At 48.0% G+C, this 23,308-nt stretch overlaps 1 protein-coding gene and 2 long non-coding RNA genes across 10 annotated transcripts in view; 1 reads left to right on the forward strand and 2 right to left on the reverse strand.

Moving 5' to 3' along the window:
• The window catches only part of LOC310853040, a 484,331-nt gene that overhangs the window by 310,641 nt on the left and 150,382 nt on the right, over nt 1-23,308 (reverse strand). The window lies entirely within an intron of this gene.
• Nucleotides 1-23,308, forward strand: part of DYSF (dysferlin) — a 180,428-nt gene that overhangs the window by 95,692 nt on the left and 61,428 nt on the right. For all 8 annotated transcript variants that reach the window (XM_083757042.1, XM_083757038.1, XM_083757040.1 and 5 more), the window contains 5 exons: nt 4,738-4,919; nt 7,075-7,215; nt 12,984-13,013; nt 14,436-14,462; nt 22,036-22,137. In XM_083757042.1, the coding sequence (XP_083613168.1) occupies nt 4,738-4,919; nt 7,075-7,215; nt 12,984-13,013; nt 14,436-14,462; nt 22,036-22,137 (482 nt within the window). The remainder of the gene's footprint in view (nt 1-4,737; nt 4,920-7,074; nt 7,216-12,983; nt 13,014-14,435; nt 14,463-22,035; nt 22,138-23,308) is intronic.
• The window catches only part of LOC310853044, a 182,502-nt gene that overhangs the window by 27,300 nt on the left and 131,894 nt on the right, over nt 1-23,308 (reverse strand). The gene's annotated exons all lie outside the window — the stretch shown is intronic.

Here is a 23,308-nt window from a genome sequence, read left to right on the forward strand (position 1 = left end):
TGCAGCTCCCTGCCTCGTGTGATGAAGAAGCCAGGATCACTTTGGGCCTTCAGAAGCTTTCAGCCAGATAAACCGGTGCCTTACAAACAGGATCTTCTTCTTTGGCCAACCCTTGTAGCCAAGTAAGATTGTCTTCCATAAACACGGTTTTAACACTGAGTGGCTTTGGAGACCAATTCTGGATCCACACGTCCTTCCACAGTGCGGACATTGGTTCCCGGTCGGGAGTTGATCACAGAGTGGATTTGCCAAGTGTGCCTTCCTCTTAGCATGTTTCTCCCTTGTGTTCTGAGTTCGAGCGTCTTCAAAGCCCATGACACCTTTGGTAAAGACTGTTCTCCAATTGGAGCGCTCACAGGCCAGTGTTTCCCAATTGTCGGTGTTTATGCTACACTTTTTCTAGATTTGCGTTGAGACAGTCTTTTGTTGACCACTAGCATTACACTTTCAGTTTTTAATTATAAGTAGGTAGCTGTGTTGGTCTGCCATAGTTGAAACAAAATTTAAAAATTCCTTTCAGTTTTTAAGGTCGGGATACAGTACAGTGGTACCTCGGATTAAGTACTTAATTCGTTCCGGAGGTCCGTTCTTAACCTGAAACTGTTCTTAACCTGAAGCACCACTGTAGCTAATGGGGCCTCCTGCTGCTGCCGCCGCACGATTTCTGTTCTCATCCTGAAGCAAAGTTCTTAACCCGAGGTACTATTTCTGGGTTAGCGGAGCCTGTAACCTGAAGCATCTGTAACCTGAGGTACCACTGTAGTTGCTTTGGAAGATGAGAATCAGGCATCTGCACAACATGACCAGTCCAATGAAGTTGATGCTGGTGAATCATTGCTTCAACACTGATGATTTTTGCTTCTTCCAGTACACTGGCATTAGTTTGCCTGTCTTCCCAAGTGGTGTTAAAAAAATTTCGGAGACACCATTGATGGACTGTTTTGAGGATTTGATAGCTGCTGCTTGGAGGGGTGAAGCAGCTCCAGGAGTCTCCCTCCCGGATTTGCAAAGCTAGGCTTGCTGAGAACGGCATGGCAAACTCCCCACTCTCACCCTCACAGTGGCTTGGCTGCTCACAGCCTCCCTTGCAGCAACTTGGGCTGCGTTCATACCATTGATCGATCAATAGATTGTATTGATATCCCACTGAAATATACTGGGAGTTGAGAGTGGATTTCATGCTCTTTATTCAGCTCATAGTGGTGAGGAGGAATGGAAGTTCCCCCAGAATGTCTGCTTTATATACATTATTTACACAATGGGCTGCACGTGATTGGCTAATTCCGGGATTCTCCTGTAGGCCAATCAGGTTGTGGATTCACTTCCACCTGGACCTGGATTGGGTGGCTCCTGTGGACCAATCAGACTGCTGCATTCTGGATCCTATTGTTCTAGGACCAATCAGATTTCTGCATTCTAAATCCTATTTTTCTAGGACCAATCAGACTGCTGCTTTTTGGATCCTATTCAACTCAGTACACAACACCCACCTTTTTCTCTGAGGAGCTCCGGGTGGCAGCCAAGGCTCTTCCTCTCCTCATTTAATCCCCACAACTTCCCTGTAGGTTAGGCTAAGAGGCAGTTTGACTGGCCCCCAAGGTGAGATTCCTGGCTGAGCGGGGATTTGAACCCCTGTCTCTGCAAAGTCCTAGTCCGACACTCTGACCACCACTGGCTCTCATTCACAGCACCTCCCAACCCCCGGGAAGTGTAGTATCCCCCTCGTGGAGCTCCAATTCCCAGCACCCTAAGCAACCTACAGTTTATTTTGGGAAAGTCCTGTGCTTCTCTAAGTGCACAGAGAGGAAGCGGAGAGGAACAATTCTCCTTTGGCATCTCCATCACCTCCTGAGCTGGGATGGGAAGGGGGAGATGGGCCTCAGGTCTCCCTGGTCCTCTCCTGAAGGCTGAACCCCAATCAGTTTTGGGGTTTAGCACAGCCAGCTCCCTTCTGGACCTTGTTGTCTACTTCCTCCTCGGAAAAATCTTTCCACCTCCCCATTCACGGTTCTAATTTAGAAATTGTGCAGAAGCACATCCGCTGGAACAAAATTTTCCGGGCCAGTTATCATCAATGGAAGGAGAGGAGATCGCCAAACTCTTCTCGTTGGCAATTTCGCGTTTGGCCTCGCTGTGAGTTTCCACTGAAAAAGGGAGCCCTTATAGGACGCGTCACGGGTCGGGTTTGTTTTCTCAAGCCTAAAATGTGCCCTTCTTTGTGATGATGAGCGCACAGCACGTTCCTTCTGCGCTTTCTGACTCACTGGACTGGGAAACCATCGAGTGGAAACCTGCCCCAACCCTGATCTTGAACCGGGACCAGGCCAACGATCACCCACTTTTTCCCACCCCGTGGGATCCCTTCTCCCGCCTGTGTTCACAACAAGCCCCTTATTTCCCCTCTCCTTTTCTTGTTTGTTGCTGGTTTATTGCCTCAGATCCAAACCGGAGTGATCTCATCCCTCCTGATTGGCCGGCCCGGGTGGGAGTCGCTTCCCTTGGGTGGATGGCAGCCAATGACAACACAGGGAGCAGACATCCACAATGTGGGATTGTGATTTACCGTCCCTCGAACAAAGCATAAAGGAGCCCTTGAAGGCCGAACCTTTTTGTGGTTATGAAAATAAAACCGCGTGTGGATACAAAGCTCAGACAAAGGGCCTTTTTAAAGGATTTAACGTTCTGTTTATCGTAGTGCATTCAACCTTCCCCGGGCTGGAAAACCCAACAAGCGTCGGCTGAGAAAGACATGGTCTTCCTAGCAGGAGTTCGGCCTCTTGTAGCTGATCGTATCACAAACCTCCTGGCTCATTAGAGATGTACATTGGCTGGGATGCCAACCAAGGCATGGAGTGGGGGAAGCCCGGCACTCCAGGCACCGTGGCACAAAACGGGCACCCAGCTGGCCTGCTGCCCTCCAGGCTGCAGGTCAAAGTGCTGGGTTTCAAATGCTCATTTCTGGAGCCAGGCCCAGAGTGGCAAAGGAAACGCCAGCCCCACAAACGAAATAAAGGTGGCACCGTGTGCAAGCTGGCAGTAACGGGAACTGCACTTATATTGGGAATTGGGAACTGGTTGTGTTTCTGCTCCCAAAGGGTGATGGGCTTCGTTTGGCATACGCATTGCAGAGAATAATAGACTCATAGGTGGTACCTGGACGATCTGTTGAGCTTGCATGGTGGTCTGTTTGCATTGGTTTGAGGGGATGTTATAAGATGTCAGCTCAAGCAGTTGTTCTCTATTTTTCACCATCATTTTCCTTAGCACACAAGGTCCATTTTTTAAAGTGGATTTGTTCTGCAAGAGCACCAAATCCACTTTAACTGCACAGACTGAATTTGCCACACACTGTTGAATCACATCCACAAAATAGCCGCACACAGGCTATTTATCCCTTGCTGGATGGTTCCAGAAGCAACGTTTGGGTTTGGTCTCAAAGCTCCTGGAGAAATAGCTCATTTATTCACGCGGCATTTCTGAAGAGGGTCTCAAGGAGCCGCTCCTCAGTGGCGGTTGAAGGACTTAGGAGGGCCCTGGCAGTCCCCAAGAAGTCCGGAACTGTGAGTGCACACCATAAGGAGTCAAGGATGTCAAGCAAGACATCAGGACCCTGGACAGAAGACAAGGGAGCTGGAGGTGAAGGGAAGGGGGCCTTCTGGGTTGCTCTAACGCTGGCCAGAACATCTGAAGAGCCTGCTGGATCAGGCCAGTCTAGTCCCAAATGCCCATGGGAATCCTGCAGTCAGGATTCGAGCACCAGAGCAATTCTCTCTTCCTGTGGGTTTTAGTGGCATTGCTGCTTCCGGCTATGGAGGCAGAACAAAGGCATAATGCTTATTTTACATTGATAGCCCTCTCTTCCATGAATTGGTCTAATCCTTTTTTAAAGCCATCCAAGTTGGTGGCCATCATTGTCTCCTGTGGCAGGGAGTTCCATAGTCGAACTCTGCCCTGCATGAGGAAGTGCTGCGTAAAGTGTGAACTGGAACCCGGGAGACCAGGGTTCGAATCCCTACTCGGCTATGGAGCTCGCTGCGTGTCCTTGGGCCACTCCCTCCCTCTCAGCCTAACCTACCTTTCAGGGTTGTTGTTGTGGGAATTAAATGAGGAAACGGGTGAAGCCATGTCAGCCACCTTTAGCTCCTTGGAGGAAAAGGTGCAATATAAATGCAACAGCGTGACCAGAATTGGACATGGTACAGTAATACCTCAAGTTAAATGTACTTCAGGTTGAGCATTTTCAAGTTACGCTCTGCGGCGACCAAGAAGTAATGGAACACGTTACTTCCGGGTTTCGCCGCTCGTGCATGTGCAGGCGCTCAAAATGATGTCATGCGCATGCACAGAAGTAGCAAAATGCAACTCGCGCATGTGCAGACACGCATCCAGAGGTACCACTGTATTCCCAACAAAGTCACGCCATGGGTTTGTATAAGGGCATTATGATAGTGGCAGTTTTGTTTTCAACTCCTTTCCTAATGATCCCTAATATGGAATTTGCCTTTTTCACGGCCGCTGAACATGAGGTTGACATCTTCACCAAGCGATCCACAGTGAACCCTGAGGTCTCATTCTTGGTCACCCCCAGTTCAGACCCCCATGTGAAATTTAAGGGACTTGGTTTTTTTTTGGTTTATGTAGAGCTTTCTGAGTCTTGATCCTGGTCTGCGGCAGAACGTGAACCTTTTGAGCCACGGACCTTGCCTTGATCCACCTCCCCTTTCTGTTCCGTCTCAGATCCCTACGCCACCATCTCCTTCCTACACCAGAGCCAGAAGACGGTGGTTGCGAAGAACACCTTGAACCCCACCTGGGACCAGACCCTGATCTTCCACGAGATCGAGATTCATGGAGCCCCACAGAACGTTGCCGAATCCCCTCCCAACATCGTGGTTGAAATCTACGACCACGACACCTATGTAAGTGGGTGGGAACGTGAGAATACACCGGGGAAATGGGGCGGCTAATCTCAACAAAGGTTTGTTCGGGATACTGAGGATTATATTTATTTGTATGCCGCTTTCAAAGGAGGGCCAAAAGTGGTAATATAGTTTTTTTTTAAAAAAAAATTATCTACAATTTTCAATTTTATACATTTCAATAATTTTACTGTCATTTCAACATTTCGAAACTCAACTTCTTCTCCCTCTTTCTCCAGTTCCTTAAATTTATTTTTTAATGTTTTCTTCATATTCCAAATTAATTTAATCATTTATTCATCTCCTTTAAATGTATACTCTTACAAAACTGCAGGTTATTACAATAATCTTGCCAATGTTCTTCTCTGTTTACAGTTTGTTTGTAAATGGTTTAATAAACCTTTTGAATAAACATTCACAAACTTTTTATTGATAATAGTCAGTTAAATAGTTTGAGGATCTATACAACTTTGTAACATGCAGAAAACAGCATTCTTAGAACAACCAAAGTCTGGAACTGAGGGAAGTCAGGGGGTGGGGTGGGGGTGGGTGGGTTTTGTGTGGGAGGGGGGAGGGAGGAAAAATGGGGGGGAAAACAAGGATGATATGTTTTTGGATAATATGTCTTGTTATAATTTTGAATAATAATAAAAAGTAAATGGTTCAATCAACCATTTCCATTCTTTTATAAAAAGTTTGTCACCTTGATTTCTTAATTTTCTGGTAAGTTTAGTGGCAATATAGTTAAGGACATAAGAAGTGTCCTGCTGGATCAGGCCTAGGGTCCAGCCCCTCCAGCATCCTGTTCTCACTGTGGCTGAACAGTTGCCCATTATGGGAAACCTGCAACCAGGATTCGAACACAAGAGCATTTCTCCCCTCCTGTAGTTTCCAGTAACTGCAATTCAGAAGCATCGCTGCCTCTGATTGCGGAGGCAAAGCAGAGCTATCCTGGCTAGGAGAATCCGATGATAGCCCTTTCCTCCGTGAATTTGCCTAATCCTTTTTTAAAAAAGGTATCAACATTGCAGGCTGTTGGTGCCTTTTGTGGAAGCAAATTCCCTTGTTTAATCGTGCACTTCCTTTTTCTTCTTTAGCATGCATATACACTGTTACTTGTTAATTTCTGTGCCGTCCTTCATCCGAGGATCACAGGGCAGTTTACAATATAATAACACGAAATTACATAGCAATGAACAAAAGCAAACCCCCTCATCTACAATGGAGGGGAAAATTGAAAAAAATATATCTTAGAATAGCTAACTGTGAAGATACATAAAACGAAAGGGTTTAAGGTCAGTGAGGAGGAGGAGGGTTGGTTTGAGAAAATATCGAATTATTTGGGCAAGTTTGAACAATTCGGGGCAATTAAAATGTTAAAAGTTAAATAAACCTTGTGGAGGGAGGAGTGTTAAGGTATATTGAATTGTACATATGGTTGATTTGAATATGTTATTATTGATTATGTATACCCAATGTATCAGCCACCTGGGGGTTCTCACTGTTTGTGTTTTGGTTGTTGGTAATTTTTTTAAAAAAATATATTGCATCTACATGTGTGCTTATGTAGCACATCTATGCGCTCGGTGCATGTATCCAGCTTCTGCAATGCTCCTGCACTTCTCATTGTGGCTTGTTCAGGAGAACATCCTGCTTAATTGTGAAGATGATTAGGATTCTGTCCTTATAAGTACCCTATTTTTCACTCCATAAGACACACCTGACCATAAGATGCATCTAGTTTTTAGAGGGGGAATGCAAGAAAAAAAATTATTTAAAGGGAGTGCTGAGCAGAGCCTGTATGCATCCCAGGCTCTGCTCAGCACTCCCTTTCACGAGCCGCGTGGAGCGTGTGTGCGGCATTTGCAGGCTTTTCCCCGAGGAGGGAGAAGGGCCAGAAGCTAGAACAGCAAGAGGGAGCGCTGCGCAGTGATCCCTCTTGCTGTTCTGGCTTCTGGGATAGCTGCGCAGCCTGCATTTGCTCCATAAGACACACACACATTTCCCCTTACTTTTTAGGAGGGAAAAAGTGTGTCTTATACAGCGAAAAATACGGTATTTTCTGGCTCGCTCTGAGCATTCGCCCCCACTTTCAGTGAAGCTGTGTGTGTGGCTGCCTTGTCCCCCTTCCCTGACTCTCACTCCCTCTCCCCAGGGCGCCGATGAGTTCATGGGCCGCTGTATTTGCAAGCCGAGCCTGGACCACAAGCCGCGGCTGTCGTGGTACCCCATCTGGAGGGGCAGCCGGGGCGCCGGAGAGCTCCTGGCTGCCTTTGAGCTCATCCAGCGTGAGAAGGTGAGCCGAGGGGAGGCGGGGGTCTTGGACGTTGGGGCAGAAGGCTGCCCAGGGCACCGGCCGAAGGCCTGAGAAGGATTCTGCCACAGCTAGAACCCAGAGGCTGGCCTCTTCCGTCTCTGAGGATGCAGGAATCCAGGGGGAGCTCAGTTACTCCAAGCTGGCTTGCAACCTCCCTGGAAGTCGCAGGACGGGTTGCCTGAACCTCAGCCAGTCAAGGCTAATTGAATGTTCTTGTTTACGGAGCAGCGTTTGGCATCCAGGTGGCGGTTTTTATTTATTTGTTTGCTTGTTATACAAACACATTGTTTCTTTGGCTGCGGGGCTGCTCAGCAGAGCTCACAACGTGGAGAGAGAAATTCAAAAACATTAGCATAAAATAGCCAAAAAAATGATTGCATAAAACCTCTTTCTTTCTTTCTTTCTTTCTTTCTTTCTTTCTTTCTTTCTTTCTTTCTTTCTTTCTTTCTTCCTTTCTTCCAAAATATCAGAATAAAACTGTTTGGAAACTCATACGGATAAAGGCAGCAGCCGCAGCAGACTGGGATCAACCAGCTCTGTGGCCACAGAAAAAGGCTTGGTGGGGAAAGAATAATAAGAGCCACTTGAAAATCAGTTCTGGTGGGAAGGGGGTGGGTGCTACCACTGAAAAGGCTCTGCTCAAAGTTACTGATAAGGTCAGTCACCTTTGACTGGACTTAACCATCCAGGGGTCCTTTACCTTTACCTTTACCATAAGGCTTAGCTGTTCTAGTTAGTAGCCTGGAGATGCCCCGGGGAATGGAACCTAGGACCAGTGCTTTATCAACTGCACTCGCTCCCGGTGGAGTACAGGGTCAGGTCTAAGGTGCTGGTTTTGACCTTTAAAGCCCTATGCAGCCTAGGACCCACGTACCTACGGGACCGCCTCTCCTGGTATGTCCTGTGGAGGACCTTAAGGTCCACAAATGACAACACTTTGGAGGTCCCTTGCCTCAAGGGGGTTAGATTGGTTTCAGCTAGGACCAGGGCCTTTTCAGCACTGGCCCCGGCGTGGTGGAACGCTCTGTCCCAAGAGACCAGGGCCCTGCGGGACTTGACATCTTTCTACAGAGCCTGCAAGACAGAGCTGTTCCGCCTGGCCTTTGTTTGGACTCGGTCTGACCCTTATGTTTCCATCCCCTTATGCTTTTGATCTATGGGCTACTTTAAAACGAGGCTGCATTTTAAATTGCATTTTAACCTGCATTTTAAATTGGGGTTTTTTCTCTCTTCCCCCCTCCCCTTTCCCTCCCATTATGTTTTTATTGTGATTTGATTGGTGCTCTGGCCAGGGAGGGCGGGGTATAAACAATTATTATTTTATTATTATTATTATTATTATTATTATTATTATTATTTATTTATTTATTTTGCATGCAAGTGGTTGTCATCCCCCTGAGCTGTGGCTCCTTTGTAATCTCCTGCAGGTTTGTCCCCCCTGGACCCAAGACCATCTGCTTGTGAAAGGGCCGGTTCACTTACAGTGGTACCTCTGGTTACATACTTAATTCGTTCTGGAGGTCCGTTCTTAACCTGAAACTGTTCTTAACCTGAAGCACCACTTTAGCTAATGGGGCCTCCTGCTGTCACCGCGTGATTTCTGTTCTCATCCTGAAGTAAAGTTCTTAACCCGAGGTACTTTTTCTGGGTTAGCGGAACCTGTAACTTGAAGCCTATGTAACTTGAAGCGTATGTAACCCGAGGTACCACTGTACAGATGTTGAACCTGCTTCTGGTCGTCTCCCTGTTTGGAGGGCAGAACCAGTCTCTCTGCTGATCTCCTATCTGTTCTCTTCCATCTGATCGTTTTCCACAGACAGCCTGTTCTGCTTCTGCTGTTGTTAAGAGGGGCCGGTGTTGCTTTTCCAAGGGAAATGCGGACCTTTGAGGCTTTGGGGACAGAGGTGGGGGGAGCTACACCCCCTCCCTTCAACTCCTGGGTCTGTTCCCATTAGGGGGACATCTCTCTTGGAGAGCTGAGCCAAAAGTGCAAAGTGTCTCCATGTTTATCTCGCTCTCCAGCAGGCAAGGAGTGTGCTGTGCCGGGCTGAGGGAAGACACGTCCCGAGTCCCTGCAGCGGGAAGGAGAGGCTGGTCTGTCCGCGGGCAGCCTCTGCCAGCTGGCACCGCTGGTCTGTTGACATTGGCAGGGGTCAAGAACAGTGCCTGGCAGGAGAAAAGGCAGCGCTGGGTTTGCGGCAAGAGCGGAGCGGTTGGCAGATGGGACAATTTTGACATCTAAGGAGTGTCTGGCTGGCTGGAGCGTAACTAGAGCACCAAACGGGGGCACAAATGATAGAATCAGGATTCGAGATTGGGGAGCGGAGCCAAAACTGACTGCCAGGGCCGGGTTTAGGTTTGATGAGGCCCTAAGCTGCCGAAGGTAATGGGGCCCTTTATATGTACAGCTGTGCTTTATCAACAACAAATTGCCGCTGTTTTCTGTGTTGAATAGATGCTATTTAGTCATTGATGGACCGAAAAGGTATCTCAAGCCATTTGCACATGTTGCCATACTACCAGTCCATGCAAAATGTAGGCACCCTATATATAGAAAGGAGCAAACCAGTGATATTTTAGGGAGCAGGCTAGCAGGCGGGGCCCATCAAAGGAGCCTACACAACACAAAACACTGTTGCTGTAGGTAGGTTTTATTTTACAGTGGTACCTCAGGTTACAGACGCTTCAGGTTACAGACTCCACTAACCCAGAAATATTACCTCGGGTTAAGAACTTTGCTTCAGAATGAAAACAGAAATCATGCTCGGGTGGCGCGGCGGCAGCGGGAGGCCCCATTAGCTAAAGTGGTGCTTCAGGTTAAGAACAGTTTCAGGTTAAGAACGAATTAAGTTCTTAATCTGTGGTACCACTGTATTTGTTTTTTATCTTACATTTTGAAAATGTACATTCAGTTTTTTTCCCTTTCAATTTTTTGGGGGCCCCCAAGAGAGTGGGGCCCTAAGCTAGAGCTTGTTTAGCTTATATGTAAATCCGGCACTGCTGACGGCATTGGTTTTTAAGCAGAGGTTGGATGGCCACCTGTCAGGGATGCTGCAGTTGAGATTCCTGCCTTGCAAGGGGTTGGACTAGATGACCCTCGGGGTCCCTTCCGTCTCTGCAGTCCTAGGATTCTACCTGGGCATTGAGTGCTTAATGCACCTCCAGAGATTCAGGGCATTTGCAAAATTCAACATCAGTTGCAGTGTTCAGCACTGTGAGAATCCCATCTCGGAGGATGTTACGACAAGTTTTAAGTTGTATTTCAATCAATTTGTTTTTTTATCAGGTGTTAGCCACCCTGAGCCCAGTCTTGGCTGGGGAGGGCGGGGTATAAATAAATTATTATTATTATTATTATTATTATTATTATTATTATTATTATTATTATTATTACAGCTTTTAGGAGCCACAGGTAAGAGCTGAGAACAGGGTGGGCGCCAAGATGGGCAAACCACCCCAGAAGGAGCACAACGTCCTCTGGAAGTGCTACTCCATCCCTGCTATGCCATACGGTCCATAAAACTCAAAATTAAGCATTTATAGAAACATAGAATTGGAAGGGACCTCAAAGGTCATCTAGTCCAGCCCCCTGCAATGCAGAAATCTTTGGCCCAACATTGGACTCAAACCCACAACCCTGAGATTGAGAGTCTCCTGCTCTACCGACTGAGCTATCCCAACCCGCATTGGATCAGCTAAGCCAAAACTGGGTTTCCATTTAATGTGCCTTGTTGAGTCAAATTTCAGAATTCCACCTTATTTATTTGCACGTGTGTGTGTGTTCTGATTATTCCTCCCTGGTATCTGAGTGAAGTTCCTTCTGGCAGCTTTATAGCTCCTGGGGGGTTTGCATTGTCAGGACTAGTAAGAAGAGGAGGCTGAGTAAGGCAGGAGCCCTTGGAAGGAAACCAAGTGTTTTACAATCTTTAAATCTTTCTTTTACAAGAACTCTGCATGGTGGCACGGTAGTCGTGTTCCCATTTACAGCCAGGGAACGGAGAGGTTATGGAGTTGCCACCGGAAAAGTTTCCCTGCAGGAGAGAGATCTAAACGGAGGTTTCTGCCCTCCATGGGCCTTCTGCTAGCCCCGAGGGGCCTTGAGGACATGGGCAAGGCCCTGGGATCAGGGTGGGTGGCTCTGTGCGATTTGGGCACTTAACCCCCGGGGCTGGTTAAGGGTGTAGGGGAGGAGATGGCTGGCTGGGCCAGGGAGGAGGTTTGGGTGGGAGGGAAGGTCTAATCCAGGGGTCAGCAAGGTTTATCTTGCCTGGACTGGATCGGTCCCGTGGAGATCCCTCCGTGGGCCGGATCATGCATGCCTGCCCATGATTTTCAGCGTCTGTGCGTGCGCAGACGCGATTTATGGTGTCGCGGAAGCGAGTCCCTGTACCGTGCTGCGCCGGTTTAGCATAGCACGTGAGCAGGGGACTCAATTTGGGGGCGGCTTGTGGGCCGGTCAAACGACCTCTGTGGGTATTAGGTTGCTGAACCCTGGTCTAATCCTTCTCTCTCTCTTTTTCTGTCTGTGTGATATATCATTATTGTTTTAAAATAGATACATTTATGCCAGAAAAGCAAACCAACCAACCAACCAACCAACAAACAAACATACAATCAAATAAACAAACTATAAATTGACAAACAGACAATAGCAATATATGAAACAACACAGTTCTTATAACTAACATCATTTGTACTCCCAATGATGTGAATGATTGTAAAACTTAAAAATGACTTCCAATTATTCTTGCTGTACTTTATCTGTTGATATCTTATAGCAGACAGTTACTTATTTCTTATGTAGTTTCTGTTAACTTCCCTAATCCTTCTCATGGTGCCATTGTCAGAGCTTTGGGGCTATTTTGAAGGGTACGTTCTCTCAAATCTTCCTGGTTTGTGTTTGTTCTTCTCTGTATTTTATCATGCTAAGTTGCTCTGAGACCTGCCCTTCCTATAAAGCAGCCATAGGCAAACTCAGCCCTCCAGCTGTTTTGGGACTACAACTCCCACCATCCCTGATTGTTGGACTCTATGAACAGACAGGTGGAATAGACACTTTCACATATATGGACCTTATGCATAAACTGATTAGAAACTGAACTGATCCACTGGGTCTTCTACTTTTTCCGTTGAACTTTATATGAACTACTTCTGTTGAAATCTACAATTCAGTACAATGAATAGTATATATTATTTTTTCAAACGTACAGCCGGTTACGTCTTGTGTGTTTATTGAATGATGCAGAACAGAGCACAAGAGGCGGGAGGGCAGCACCGAATTTTAGCGTCACACAAATTTTGAGAGCCCAAAGTCTGCTACTGCCCTGGTGCAACAGAAAGCAAGCTGGCTCCATCTCCCACCGAACAGCCCTTCAGATATCTGAAGGTGGCTGTCCTGTCAGCTGCCAGTCTCCTCTTTTCCAGGCTAAACACACCCAACTCCCTCAACTGTTCCTCATCAGGCTTGGTTTCCAGAACAAGATGATTAGGAGACTCTGAATGCAATGGCTTTCAAAATGGGTCAGGTGGCCTCTGCCCACGGCAAGACGTGGTCCTGGGGAGAATGACTGACTGGGACCATTTGGGGAGCTGGTTCACTCCAGTGGCCCTGCGTGAGATGCCTGTGACGGCTGCATTTCATGGGGCCATTGCGCTGCTCTTGGCGCATGAGAATGGGGCCTCAAGTGTTCCCACATTGCAGATGGAGGCGCTGATACAGGTCTTTGCTTTTTGCTTCCTTCCCACAGCCGGCCATCCACCACATCCCTGGCTTTGAGGTAAGAACCCCTTTCTTGGCTGCGATTTCCAGGAACTGCTGTGGGACTGGCTGCCTTTGCCACCTCTTCTCATGACTGAGTGATGCTGATGGCGAAGGGCCTGCTTGCGTGGCGAGTTCCTTCCCCCCCCCGGGAAGTAAAGACACATGGCACAATTATTAAGGTTAATGGGCTAAATAAGGCCACAACTTTATTGGTTACAGGTGATGAGCGGTATTGGCTCAGGCATTGGTCCTAACCGACTATATCCGACTCCAACCTGTCTGCTCAAAGTCCAGGAAGGGTTAACCACCAGTAGGGGGAGTCCTGCTGATGCACATCAACTAGGAACTCCCCCAGAGTCACTGATAGGGGGCGCGCCTTAGGCCCTCACCCCCATAGGCTTCAGACAGGGCCACACCCCCTGGAATCCCTTACTGGACTACCCTTCAATTTGCGGGGCAGCTGATGGCATTACCTCCCCTCTTCCATCTACAGAGCAATACCAATGCCGTACCGCCAATACCAAGAAAGTTGTGACGATTTGCCAAGAGGTAGGCAAAAACCAAGTGGCTGGTGCCAATTTGCCAAGACCTTGGTTGGTTGCCAGGCCCTTTAACGGCAACCAACCAAGGTCCATAGCAAGGTCAAGGAACGAAAACCTTAAAGGGCAGGAGGGTGGGAAACCGGAGCATCTGGAGGCAGCAAAAGAGGCGTGTGGTGGGGCCGTGATGTCTGCAATTCCACCTCCTCTCCAGGGCGGAAGCGGCTCTAGCGAATCTCTGGGCCTCTGGTGCCTGGTGGTCTAAGGTGTGTTTGCATTAAGTCTGCACAGTCAAGGAAAGGAGAGTGTGCTTCAGCTCTCTTTGAACTGTGGCTGGTGAGTTGTTCCTTGAGAGAGACTGAGCAGGTCTTTAAGTTCTCCTTACCAAGCAGCTGTTGCTTGAAGCTGCATCCTGGACCCCTAGCCTAGGGATGTGGAAGCCCAGGAGTCGGGGGCAAACTGCAGCCTCTTGGCTTCTCTAAATGGACTTTCCCCAGTCCACAACCCTGTTTTGGGCTACAACTGCCATCAGTCCCAGAATTACATGGGCATGCTGGCCAGAGCTGATGGGACCCGTTGATGCTCACAGTGTCTTTAATTTATTTCCCAAACACATTTATATACTGCCATTCCCCTTGTTTGGATTTGAGAGCAGCGTCTAGCAATTCAGCTTTGACTCTTCAGAGCTAGCCGGCTGTCGCTTTTTGAATTTGCCGATTTGCTATAAGCAAGAGCTGAATGACATCCAGCCATGGATAGGGCGCAAAATACCGTTTCTAATGCTGAAAATTGCTTTTTGGATGTGTGCACAAAACACTGGCATTTCTGACCTTTTTCTGTCTCTGTCCCCATGCTGCCCTCTTCGCTCCACTTCCTGTGCAATTGGGAAAACTCCGCAGACCGAGCTGTCGTCCGTCTTCGATGAGGTGAGGCTCTTTGGAGAACTTTCTCTCTTTCGCCTTCTGTCTCTCTTGGTGTGATCCAGGAAACTTGTCGCATGTGATCCCCCTCAAAATGGGAGCTCCACCACAGCCCAGGAGCCTGTCCATCCATCTCACCTGTTTGTAACAAAGGCCTCAGGTGAGCTGAGGCTCATTGGAGAGCCTTGCTGCCCCTAGCCAGGATGGGACCATCTCACCTGAAGACCCTCTAGAGATGTTTAGGTGTCCAAGGATCATGCCAGCCCACAGTGGAGGAGGAGTGAGCTGGGGGCTTCTCCACAAGGTGGACCATAGATCAAGTCTCTCTCAGACCCCCAGCCCATGTAGCTCAGTGTCAGGGCTCCTGTCTCAAGCCCTGAAACAGAGGCTCCTCAATGTAAGAAAACAGACTTGTTCTGAGTTAGCGGGACCAAGTGACCAACAGCCATCCGTGGAAAACCCAATTGCCGTTTGCTCCAATTCAGTGGCTGTTGTTCTGAGTTAGCGGGACCAAGTGATTTTCCGAGGGACTGTGGTGGGGCGAAGGGAAATCCCCTCGGACTTGTGGCTACAAAAGGAAACCGCTTGAACATGTGTGTTATGTACTGAGTTGAATAGGATCCAAAAGGCAGCAGTCTGATTGGTTCTAGAACAATAGGATTCAGAATGCAGCAGTCTGATTGGTCCTAGAACAATAGGGTCAATAATGCAGCAGTCTGATTGGTCCACAGGAGCCACCCAATCCAGCTCCAGGTGGAAATGAATCCGCAACCTGATTGGCCTACAGGTGAATCCTGGAATTAGCCAATCACGTGGGGCCCATTGTGTAAATAATGTATATAAGCAGACATTCAGGGTGAACTTCCATTCCTCCTCACCACTATGAGCTGAATAAAGAGCCTGAAATCCACTCTCAACTCCGAGTATATTTCAATGTGCTTTCTAGAAGTGTGGCCAAGTCCTTTATTTGAGGGCATTGCCCAAGGCACAACTAGGAAATTTAAGATGAGCCTGAGACTGTATGAAAGCGCCCAAGATGTCCCAACATATGGGAATACGCCTCTGGTCAGCTTTTAAAGGCGAGACATGGCACCCTTGCTCATGAGACTGCATGTGAGGCTGGTGTGCTTGGACCTGCATGCTTCCCTAAGAGACAGGGGTCCATTGCCGACCCCAGAGGTGGCTCCAGGTTCTTGGTGGCTGGGTGGTGGTCAGCCCCATTGGCTCCTCTAGCTGACCAGCCTCCCTTCCAGGCTCTCCAGGCTTTGAGAGAGAGAGAGAGAAGTGATCTTCTCAAGCCCAACCTGGAGATGCCACCGTTGGGGATTGGACCTGAGATCTGTTTGCATGCGAAGCATGTGTTCTGAGTTACTGCCCATCCCATCTCCACCTCTGCTTTCCATCTGCACTTTGGAAGTATGGCTGATCTACCTTCCAGGATGCTCTTAAGAATGGCTGCAAGCTCATGCATGAAGAGCTTTGGAAAGAAAAGCACATAGCTTTGTTAGATCTGCAGAGAACCTTCTCCCACTTCCATGGAGCTTTTTTTCCAAGAAAATTGGGGTTGAGATATCTGGGGACAGAGAAGGATAACGGGGGACTTTGGGTTGAATGTGGAAGATATAAACGTAAAGGGACCCCTGACAATTAGGTCCAGTCGTGGCCGACTCTGGGGTTGTGGCGCTCATCTTGCTTTATTGGCCAAGGGAGCTGGCGTACAGCTTCCGGGTCATGTGGCCAGCATGACTAAGCTGCTTCTGGCAAACCAGAGCAGCACACAGAAACGGCATTTACCTTCCCGCTGGAGAGGTACCTATTTATCTACTTGCACTTTGACGTGCTTTCAGACTGCTAGGTTGGCAGGAGCTGGGACCGAGCAACAGGAGCTCACCCCATTGCGGGGATTCGAACCGCCGACCTTCTGATTGGCAAGTCCGAGGCTCTGTGGTTTAACCCACAGCGCCACCTGTGTCCTGATGGCCCCATACCTGAGGCCAGGCTTGGAAGGAGAAGCTCATTTCCTACACAGGAGTCTCCCACAGATCCAGGCTGTGGCTTCCCCCTCTTTTAAAAGCTCCAGAGAAAGGAGAAATCTGGTAGCCCCCCCATAGCACCAGGGCTCTGTTGGTCCAGCAGCTGCAAAGATCTGCAGGTGCAAGAGGGTCCTTGCTCTGGTGATGTTCCTCATCTGATGTTCCTTGTCTGCTTTCTCTCCCCCTCCATCTTGCCTCGCCCGGGACGGGTGCTTCACAGCTGTGCACCCACCTCTTCTACCAAGAAGGGCTTCTCCGATGGGTATCATAATGTTTTCTCACCCTCTCCTTTTCTACCGCTCTCTGCTGGGCAACCAGCTTGGGGACTGGGCAACTGGGCCAAAGAGCTTCAGAGCACTCCTCCTGGAGGATGAAGGCTACCAGATAGCCATGGGGGCTAAAAGCAGAACCTCCACAGACAGGAGCACTGTATCTCGGATGCCAGGGACCAAAGACCAGAGGCTTCTGCTAGGCTGCTGTTGGAATGGCAGTGCTGGGCCAAAATGCCCCCTTCAGAGCAATTATTATCAGGTCTTTCCTATGAAATGCACCTGGATTTCTCCTTGATTTGGCCACGCTTCTCTTCTCCTTGCCTTAAATGTTGGAAGAAACCTCACCCCCACCCCCACCCCAAATCTGCAGAATAAATGTCTGAGGCTCTTTTTTGCCCGTTGCTCACGCTTCACAGATGACTGCCTTAACCCTTTGCTACCCAGCCATTCTAATTTCCTGCTCAGCATCATGGGTCACGGAGTCCGTTTGGCAAGCGGGATTTTTGCAGACTTAATCTTTACAGCACCCCTGCGGTTGGGGTGTGTGTGTTTGCCAATGCCCCCTGTTTTTCTCAGAGCCAGAAGATATGTGAAGTTGGTATATTATTTGGCAGGGTGGTGGTTCAGAGAGTTTTAATGGTGCCCAGTTGCAAATGCCTGGATGAACGGCGTTTTTTAAAAAAGAATGTTTAAAAATGCAGGCCCTTCCCATTCCTGAAATTTGGGAGCCCAAATCTGGAAGCTCGCTGCTGAATTTGGCCCCCCCCCCCGCTTTTGTTTCCCATAAGTTGCCAAACAAGAGAGTCTGGCAGCCTATCTCAGCCTGGCGCCAGCACCCGGCATTCTTGGGAAATTGCTGATACCCCACCAGGCCCTTCTTCAAATTATATTTCTCCCCCAATTTTCCCGTCGGCACCGAGTCTGGGAGCTGCCATTTGGACGTCCCGCAATGGGGACTTATAAGTAGTGGCTCCTGTAGCCAGCTGTATGGCAGCCATTGGGGTTCTGCTTACTGCTGCCAGTAGGTGCTGCAGAGAGAGGATGGGGCCCGCCAGAGACCCCTTTGCTGGTGGGGGGGGTAAATCCTGCCAGAGCCCTTGATCTCTGAGCCACCATGGCACCTTCCTACTGGCTTGGCTTGCTGGCTTGCTCTGTGCTGCAGCGCCCCCTCTGTGTGTGGCCAAAATGTGGTATTTCAGCGACTGGCTCATCAGGGATGACTCTGTGTTCCTGTAGAAGGGCAGACTCTGTCCCGGCTTGTCCAGCCTGGCTCAACTAATTCCTGGACTGTCTTTCTTGCATGCCGGCCTGACCAGCAGCTCTGACATTTCTCATGCTTCGCTTTCTACTTCTAAAGCAAATCTAAGCATTGGGGTGGGACTCAACCTCCTAAGCAAAGTTCACTCTGATGATGGTAATGATGATAATGATTTTATTTTATTTTATTATTTTATTTTATTTATACCAAACCCACTCTGGACAGCTTCCGACACACATCAAAACATAATATAACATCAAACAGCAACCATCTGATCCAATAGAAAAAGTCACAATAACTTTAATATAAGCAGCTTCTATCAAACAAAGCAATATTCAACAAGCCATCAGAATCTAATAGCAAACCATAAAGTTAAACATCAGCAAATAATAAAGATTTTACACTCATCATCCACAATAAAGAATTACCAATCTATAATCAATAAATAAATAACAGCAAATCACAATGTATACAATTAACAGTGATTGCCATCTAGCTCGAGGTCTCCTGGCTAACTTCAGCTCTCTATATTGGACAAACAGGCCAAACCTTACGCCAAAGAATAAACGGACATAAATCTGACATCAGGAATCACAAGACAGAGAAACCAGTAGGAGAACACTTCAATCTCCCAGGACATTCTATACAAGATCTCAAAGTAGCTGTTTTACTACAAAGGAATTTCAGAAATAGACTGGAAAGAGAAGCTGCTGAATTGCAACTTATTACCCAACTTAAAACCATGGAGAGACCTGGTCTGAACAAAGACCTTGGATTCTTATCTCATTATACATGACAAAGCCATTTTTCACCTTCTCACCCCTTGCTTTTTCCTGTAAGACCTACTGCAGTCGTTAAGAGTCGTCAACAGGCTCATCACAGCTATCTGCCAATCACCCATTCCCACCACCCTTCTGAGTAATACCCCTCCCCACCTTCTCACTATATAGAAGGGTCTGGTGACTTCTGTTTCAGTGTATCTGAAGAAGTGTGCATGCACACGAAAGCTCATACCAAGAACTAACTTAGTTGGTCTTTAAGGTGCTACTGGAAGGAATTTTTTTGTCCTGGCTAACTGACAGCTAATCAATACCCAGCATCTAATCAATACCCAATTAGGTTGGGTCTTGCGTACCAAAGATGCAGATGATGTCACAGGAACGAAGGAGAGTCAGGCCACTGGCCAGTCTAGATCAGTCTTGTCTACACTAGCTGGAAGCAGGGTTTAGGCAGGCAGTTAAAAGTCGAAAGAGAAGGCGCCTGCTGAATCTCCAGTGGCAGAGAGTTCCACATGACACGAAAGGCTCGGTTTCTCATTGTGGTCAAACAAACCTCACCAACTCGAGGAACGGCCAATGGCATGCCTGGAGAAGATATCAGGGATTGAGCTGGGATATTAGGGCTCAGGCGAAGTAGTTCATGGATTTGTAAATTTATGCAAGGACCCTGAGCCTGACTTGGGATTAAGCAGGCAGCCAGTGGCAGCTAAGAATGGCGCCACAGGTTCTTGGCCGGCTACTCCCATCCGCTTCTGCACCAGGGCCAAGGGCAGCCCCACCCAGAGCGCATCACGGTCGTCCAGCTGATGGCAATAGCTCATGCCCTCCTTTGAATGGTGGCACTGCCAACCTTGCAGCCGTTGGCAGAACAGTAGCCTGGCTTAGAGAAGATAGGGTCCCTGCTATGCACCCAACCCCCTAAATCCTCCCGGTTTGCTCTATCGGGAAAGACATCCATGGCTCCAGTTTCCCCCGAGCGGACCTGGCAGCGCCACTGCTCCCGACAAGCTGTTTTGATTTGGCAGCTCCTGGCAACCGCCGAGGAAAATTGCGAGCCGACGTCGGAGCGCCTCTGGCAGGCCACCGCCCGGCATCCCTCTCCGTGGCCTTATTAATGCACACATATAGGGATCTATAAATAAATATGGCCTGATCTGATGTTTGAAATGTATCTGCCTCCTTCATTTAATGCAATAATACTTTAGCCTGGAAAGAGTGACTGGCTCCTAAATTGCTTCCAACTGCTGCCTTTGGTTCGGGGGCGCCTGGTCCCCACCCCCAGACCCCGAGGGTTTTCCTTTTGCTCCGGTGACTAGAAAAGATCATGGTTAGGATGAACCTTGGGAACTTTTCCTGCTGGGAAAACTAGGGCGAAGGCAGAGCAGGAAGGAAGACTCTGGAAGCGGCTTCACTGTGATGAGTTCAAATATTATTATTATTATTATTCTCACACCCTTCAACCCTGTAACCATGAAAATAAAAATAAGGCATAAAAACAGGCATCGCAAGGGTCTCGGGCCAGGTCAAGGATGTGCATCTTCAGCATCCTGTTCAATGAAGGTGCCAGGTTCGCAGTTTAGGAGCCACCACAGATAAGATTGCGTGTCGAGACCCCGCAGTCACCCCCTCGTTGGGAAATAACTCACACAAGGACACAGATATTGTTGTTGTTGTTGTTTAGTTGTTTAGTCATGTCCAACTCTTCATGACCCCCTGGAGCAGAGCACACCAGGCACTCCTGTCTTCCACTGCCTCCCGCAGTTTGGTCAAACTCAATTTATGACACTGTCCAACCATCTCTGTCGTCCCCTTCTCCTTGTGCCCTCCATCTTTCCCAACATCAGGGTCTTTTCCAGGGAGTCTTCTCATGAGGTGGCCAAAGTCTTGGAGCCTCAGCTTCAGGATCTGTCCTTCCAGTGAGCACTCAGGGCTGATTTCCCTAAGAATGGAGAGGTTTGATCTTCTTGCAGCCCATGGGACTCTCAAGAGTCTCCTCCAGCACCAGAATTCAAAAGCATCCATTCTTCAGCAATCAGCCTTCTTTATGGTCCAGCTCTGAGCATATTTACAAGCAGTTTATTCAGCATACATCAGGACAAAAGGAAAACATGTCTGATCTCCTTCATGTCCAAAGTGAGACAGCAAAAAGCAAAAGCTAGACACAAACGGAAGTTCCCAGCAAGCTGTGCTGGAGTGTAAACAGACATGTGACACACAACAATTCCACGTCTGTCCTTAAGGTGGAACGGACTATTCGAACACAACCCTCTGCAATGCGTTACCCAGCTCCCGATTGAAATCATTGCACGCCAGTTGTGTTTGCCTTGCTGTGTGAAGGAAGCCGAATGGTGCTTCTGACTTCTTCCCCTTCTTCTTCTTCTTCTTCTTCTTCTTCTTCTTCTTCTTCTTCTTCTTCTTCTTCTTCTTCTTCTTCTTCCTTCCTTCCTTCCTTCCTTCCTTCCTTCCTTCCTCTTATTTTTGAAAATAATTTTTATTTCATTTTACAAGTGTAGAGTTATAACAATACCAAATAAATATCAATGTTTAGAGATTTCTCTGAATCTCTAGACTTCCTTCCATCCCCTCCTTGGGTCTTATTGTCAACGTTGTCAACTGCATATTATTTCATAATCCATATTTTAAATCTGTCCATATTGCCCATAATACTTGTTACATTACAAGTGTTATTAAAACCCTGCTAATGTTTTCATCTGCTTACAGTGGTCTCCTAGCTTGGTTTGCTATTCCTCTCTGATCAGGACTTTATCTTCTTTCCATCTCTGGGCTAGTAACATCTGCACGGCAGTTGTTGCACACATAAAACGCCTTTTCTGATCCTTTGGAATATCGGCACCTACAATTCCTAATAAAAAGGCTTCTGGTTTTTAAATGAAATCAAAGTTATTTTAAACATTTTTTCCATTTCATTCTATATCATTTCCCAGAATGCTTTTATTACTTTAGACGGCCACCACATATGATAAAAGGTACCTTCTTTTTCCTTACATTTCCAGCAGGTATTTGTACTTGTCTTACACATTTTTGCTAACTTACTAGGAGTCAGATACCACCTGTACATCATTTTTGTATAATTTTCTTTCAGCGTACAACATGCCGTGAATTTCAGATTGGTGTTGCATAACCTTTCCCAATCTGAAAGTTGAATATTGTGCCCCAAATCCCCTGCCCAGTGTATCATTGCTGATTTAACCTGACTCCTTTCCCTTTCTGTTCCAGTCTGAAGATTTGGACCTGCCTTACCCTCCGCCCCAGAGAGAGCCCAACATCTTCATGGTCCCTCAGGGGATCAAGCCCGTCCTTCAACGTACAGCCATTGAGGTGGGTGCCAGAGGCCACGTCAGCCATGCCTGGGGGGCCACGAACAATCCTCTGGGAGAGAGAAACTTTCATTTGATATGATCAGGCACAATTCATCAGTTCTGACAATACGATGCTGATTTTCGAGGGGTCGGTGACTCCCTGGTCCTGAATGGGGTCACTGTGCCCCTGAAGGACCAGGTGCGCAGCCTGGGAGTCATTCTAGACTCACAGCTGTCCATGGAAGCACAGGTCAATTCTGTGTCCAGGGCAGCTGTCTCCCAGCTCCATCTGGTATGCAGGATGAGACCCTCCCTGCCCATGGTCTGTCTCGCCAGAGTGGTGCAAGCTCTGGTTATCTCCCGCTTGGACTACTGCAATGTGCTCTATGTGGGGCTACCTTTGAAGGTGACTCGGAAACTGCAATTAATCCAGAATGCGGCAGCCAGACTGGTGATTGGGAGCGGCCGCCAAGACCACATAACACCGGTCTTGAAAGACCTACATTGGCTCCCAGTATGTTTCCGAGCACAATTCAAAGTGCTGGTGTTGACCTTTAAAGCCCTAAACGGCCTCGGCCCAGTATATCTTAAGGAGCCTCTCCACCCCTATCGTTCTGCCTGGACACTGAGGTCCAGCACCGAGGGCCTTCTGGTGGTTCCCTCACTGCGAGAACCCAAGTTACGGGAAACCAGGCAGAGGGCCTTCTCGGTAGTAGCGTCCGCCCTGTGGAACGCCTTCCCACCAAATGTCAAAGAGAACAACTACCAAACTTTTAGAAGACATCTGAAGGCAGCCCTGTTTAGGGAAGCTTTTAATGTTTGATGCATTACTGTATTTTAATATTTGTTGGAAGCCGCCCAGAGTGGCTGGGGAAGCCCAGCCAGATGGGCGAGGTATAAATAATAAATTATTATTATTATTACTAACTTCCCTTTACTGAGAAGTCTAACCCCTTTCCCCTCTTTGCTTTGAGGGGTTTCTTTCCCCCATGGGGTTCTGCTTTATCCCAAGACAGACCATTTGTCTGCCCAGCTTAGCTTGGTCCTCACTGGCCAACAGCAGCTCTCTGGGGCACATACCTGGCCCGCCCTGGAGGTGCTGTTGTGAATTTGAATCTGGGACCTTCCGCTTGAAAAGCAGGTGCTCTCCCCCTGAGCTATGGCCCTTCCCTAACAAGCTACACCAAAGG

This window comes from Podarcis gaigeae, assembly GCF_964106915.1.
Source record: "Podarcis gaigeae genome assembly, chromosome: 9".
Lineage (NCBI taxonomy): Eukaryota > Metazoa > Chordata > Lepidosauria > Squamata > Lacertidae > Podarcis > Podarcis gaigeae.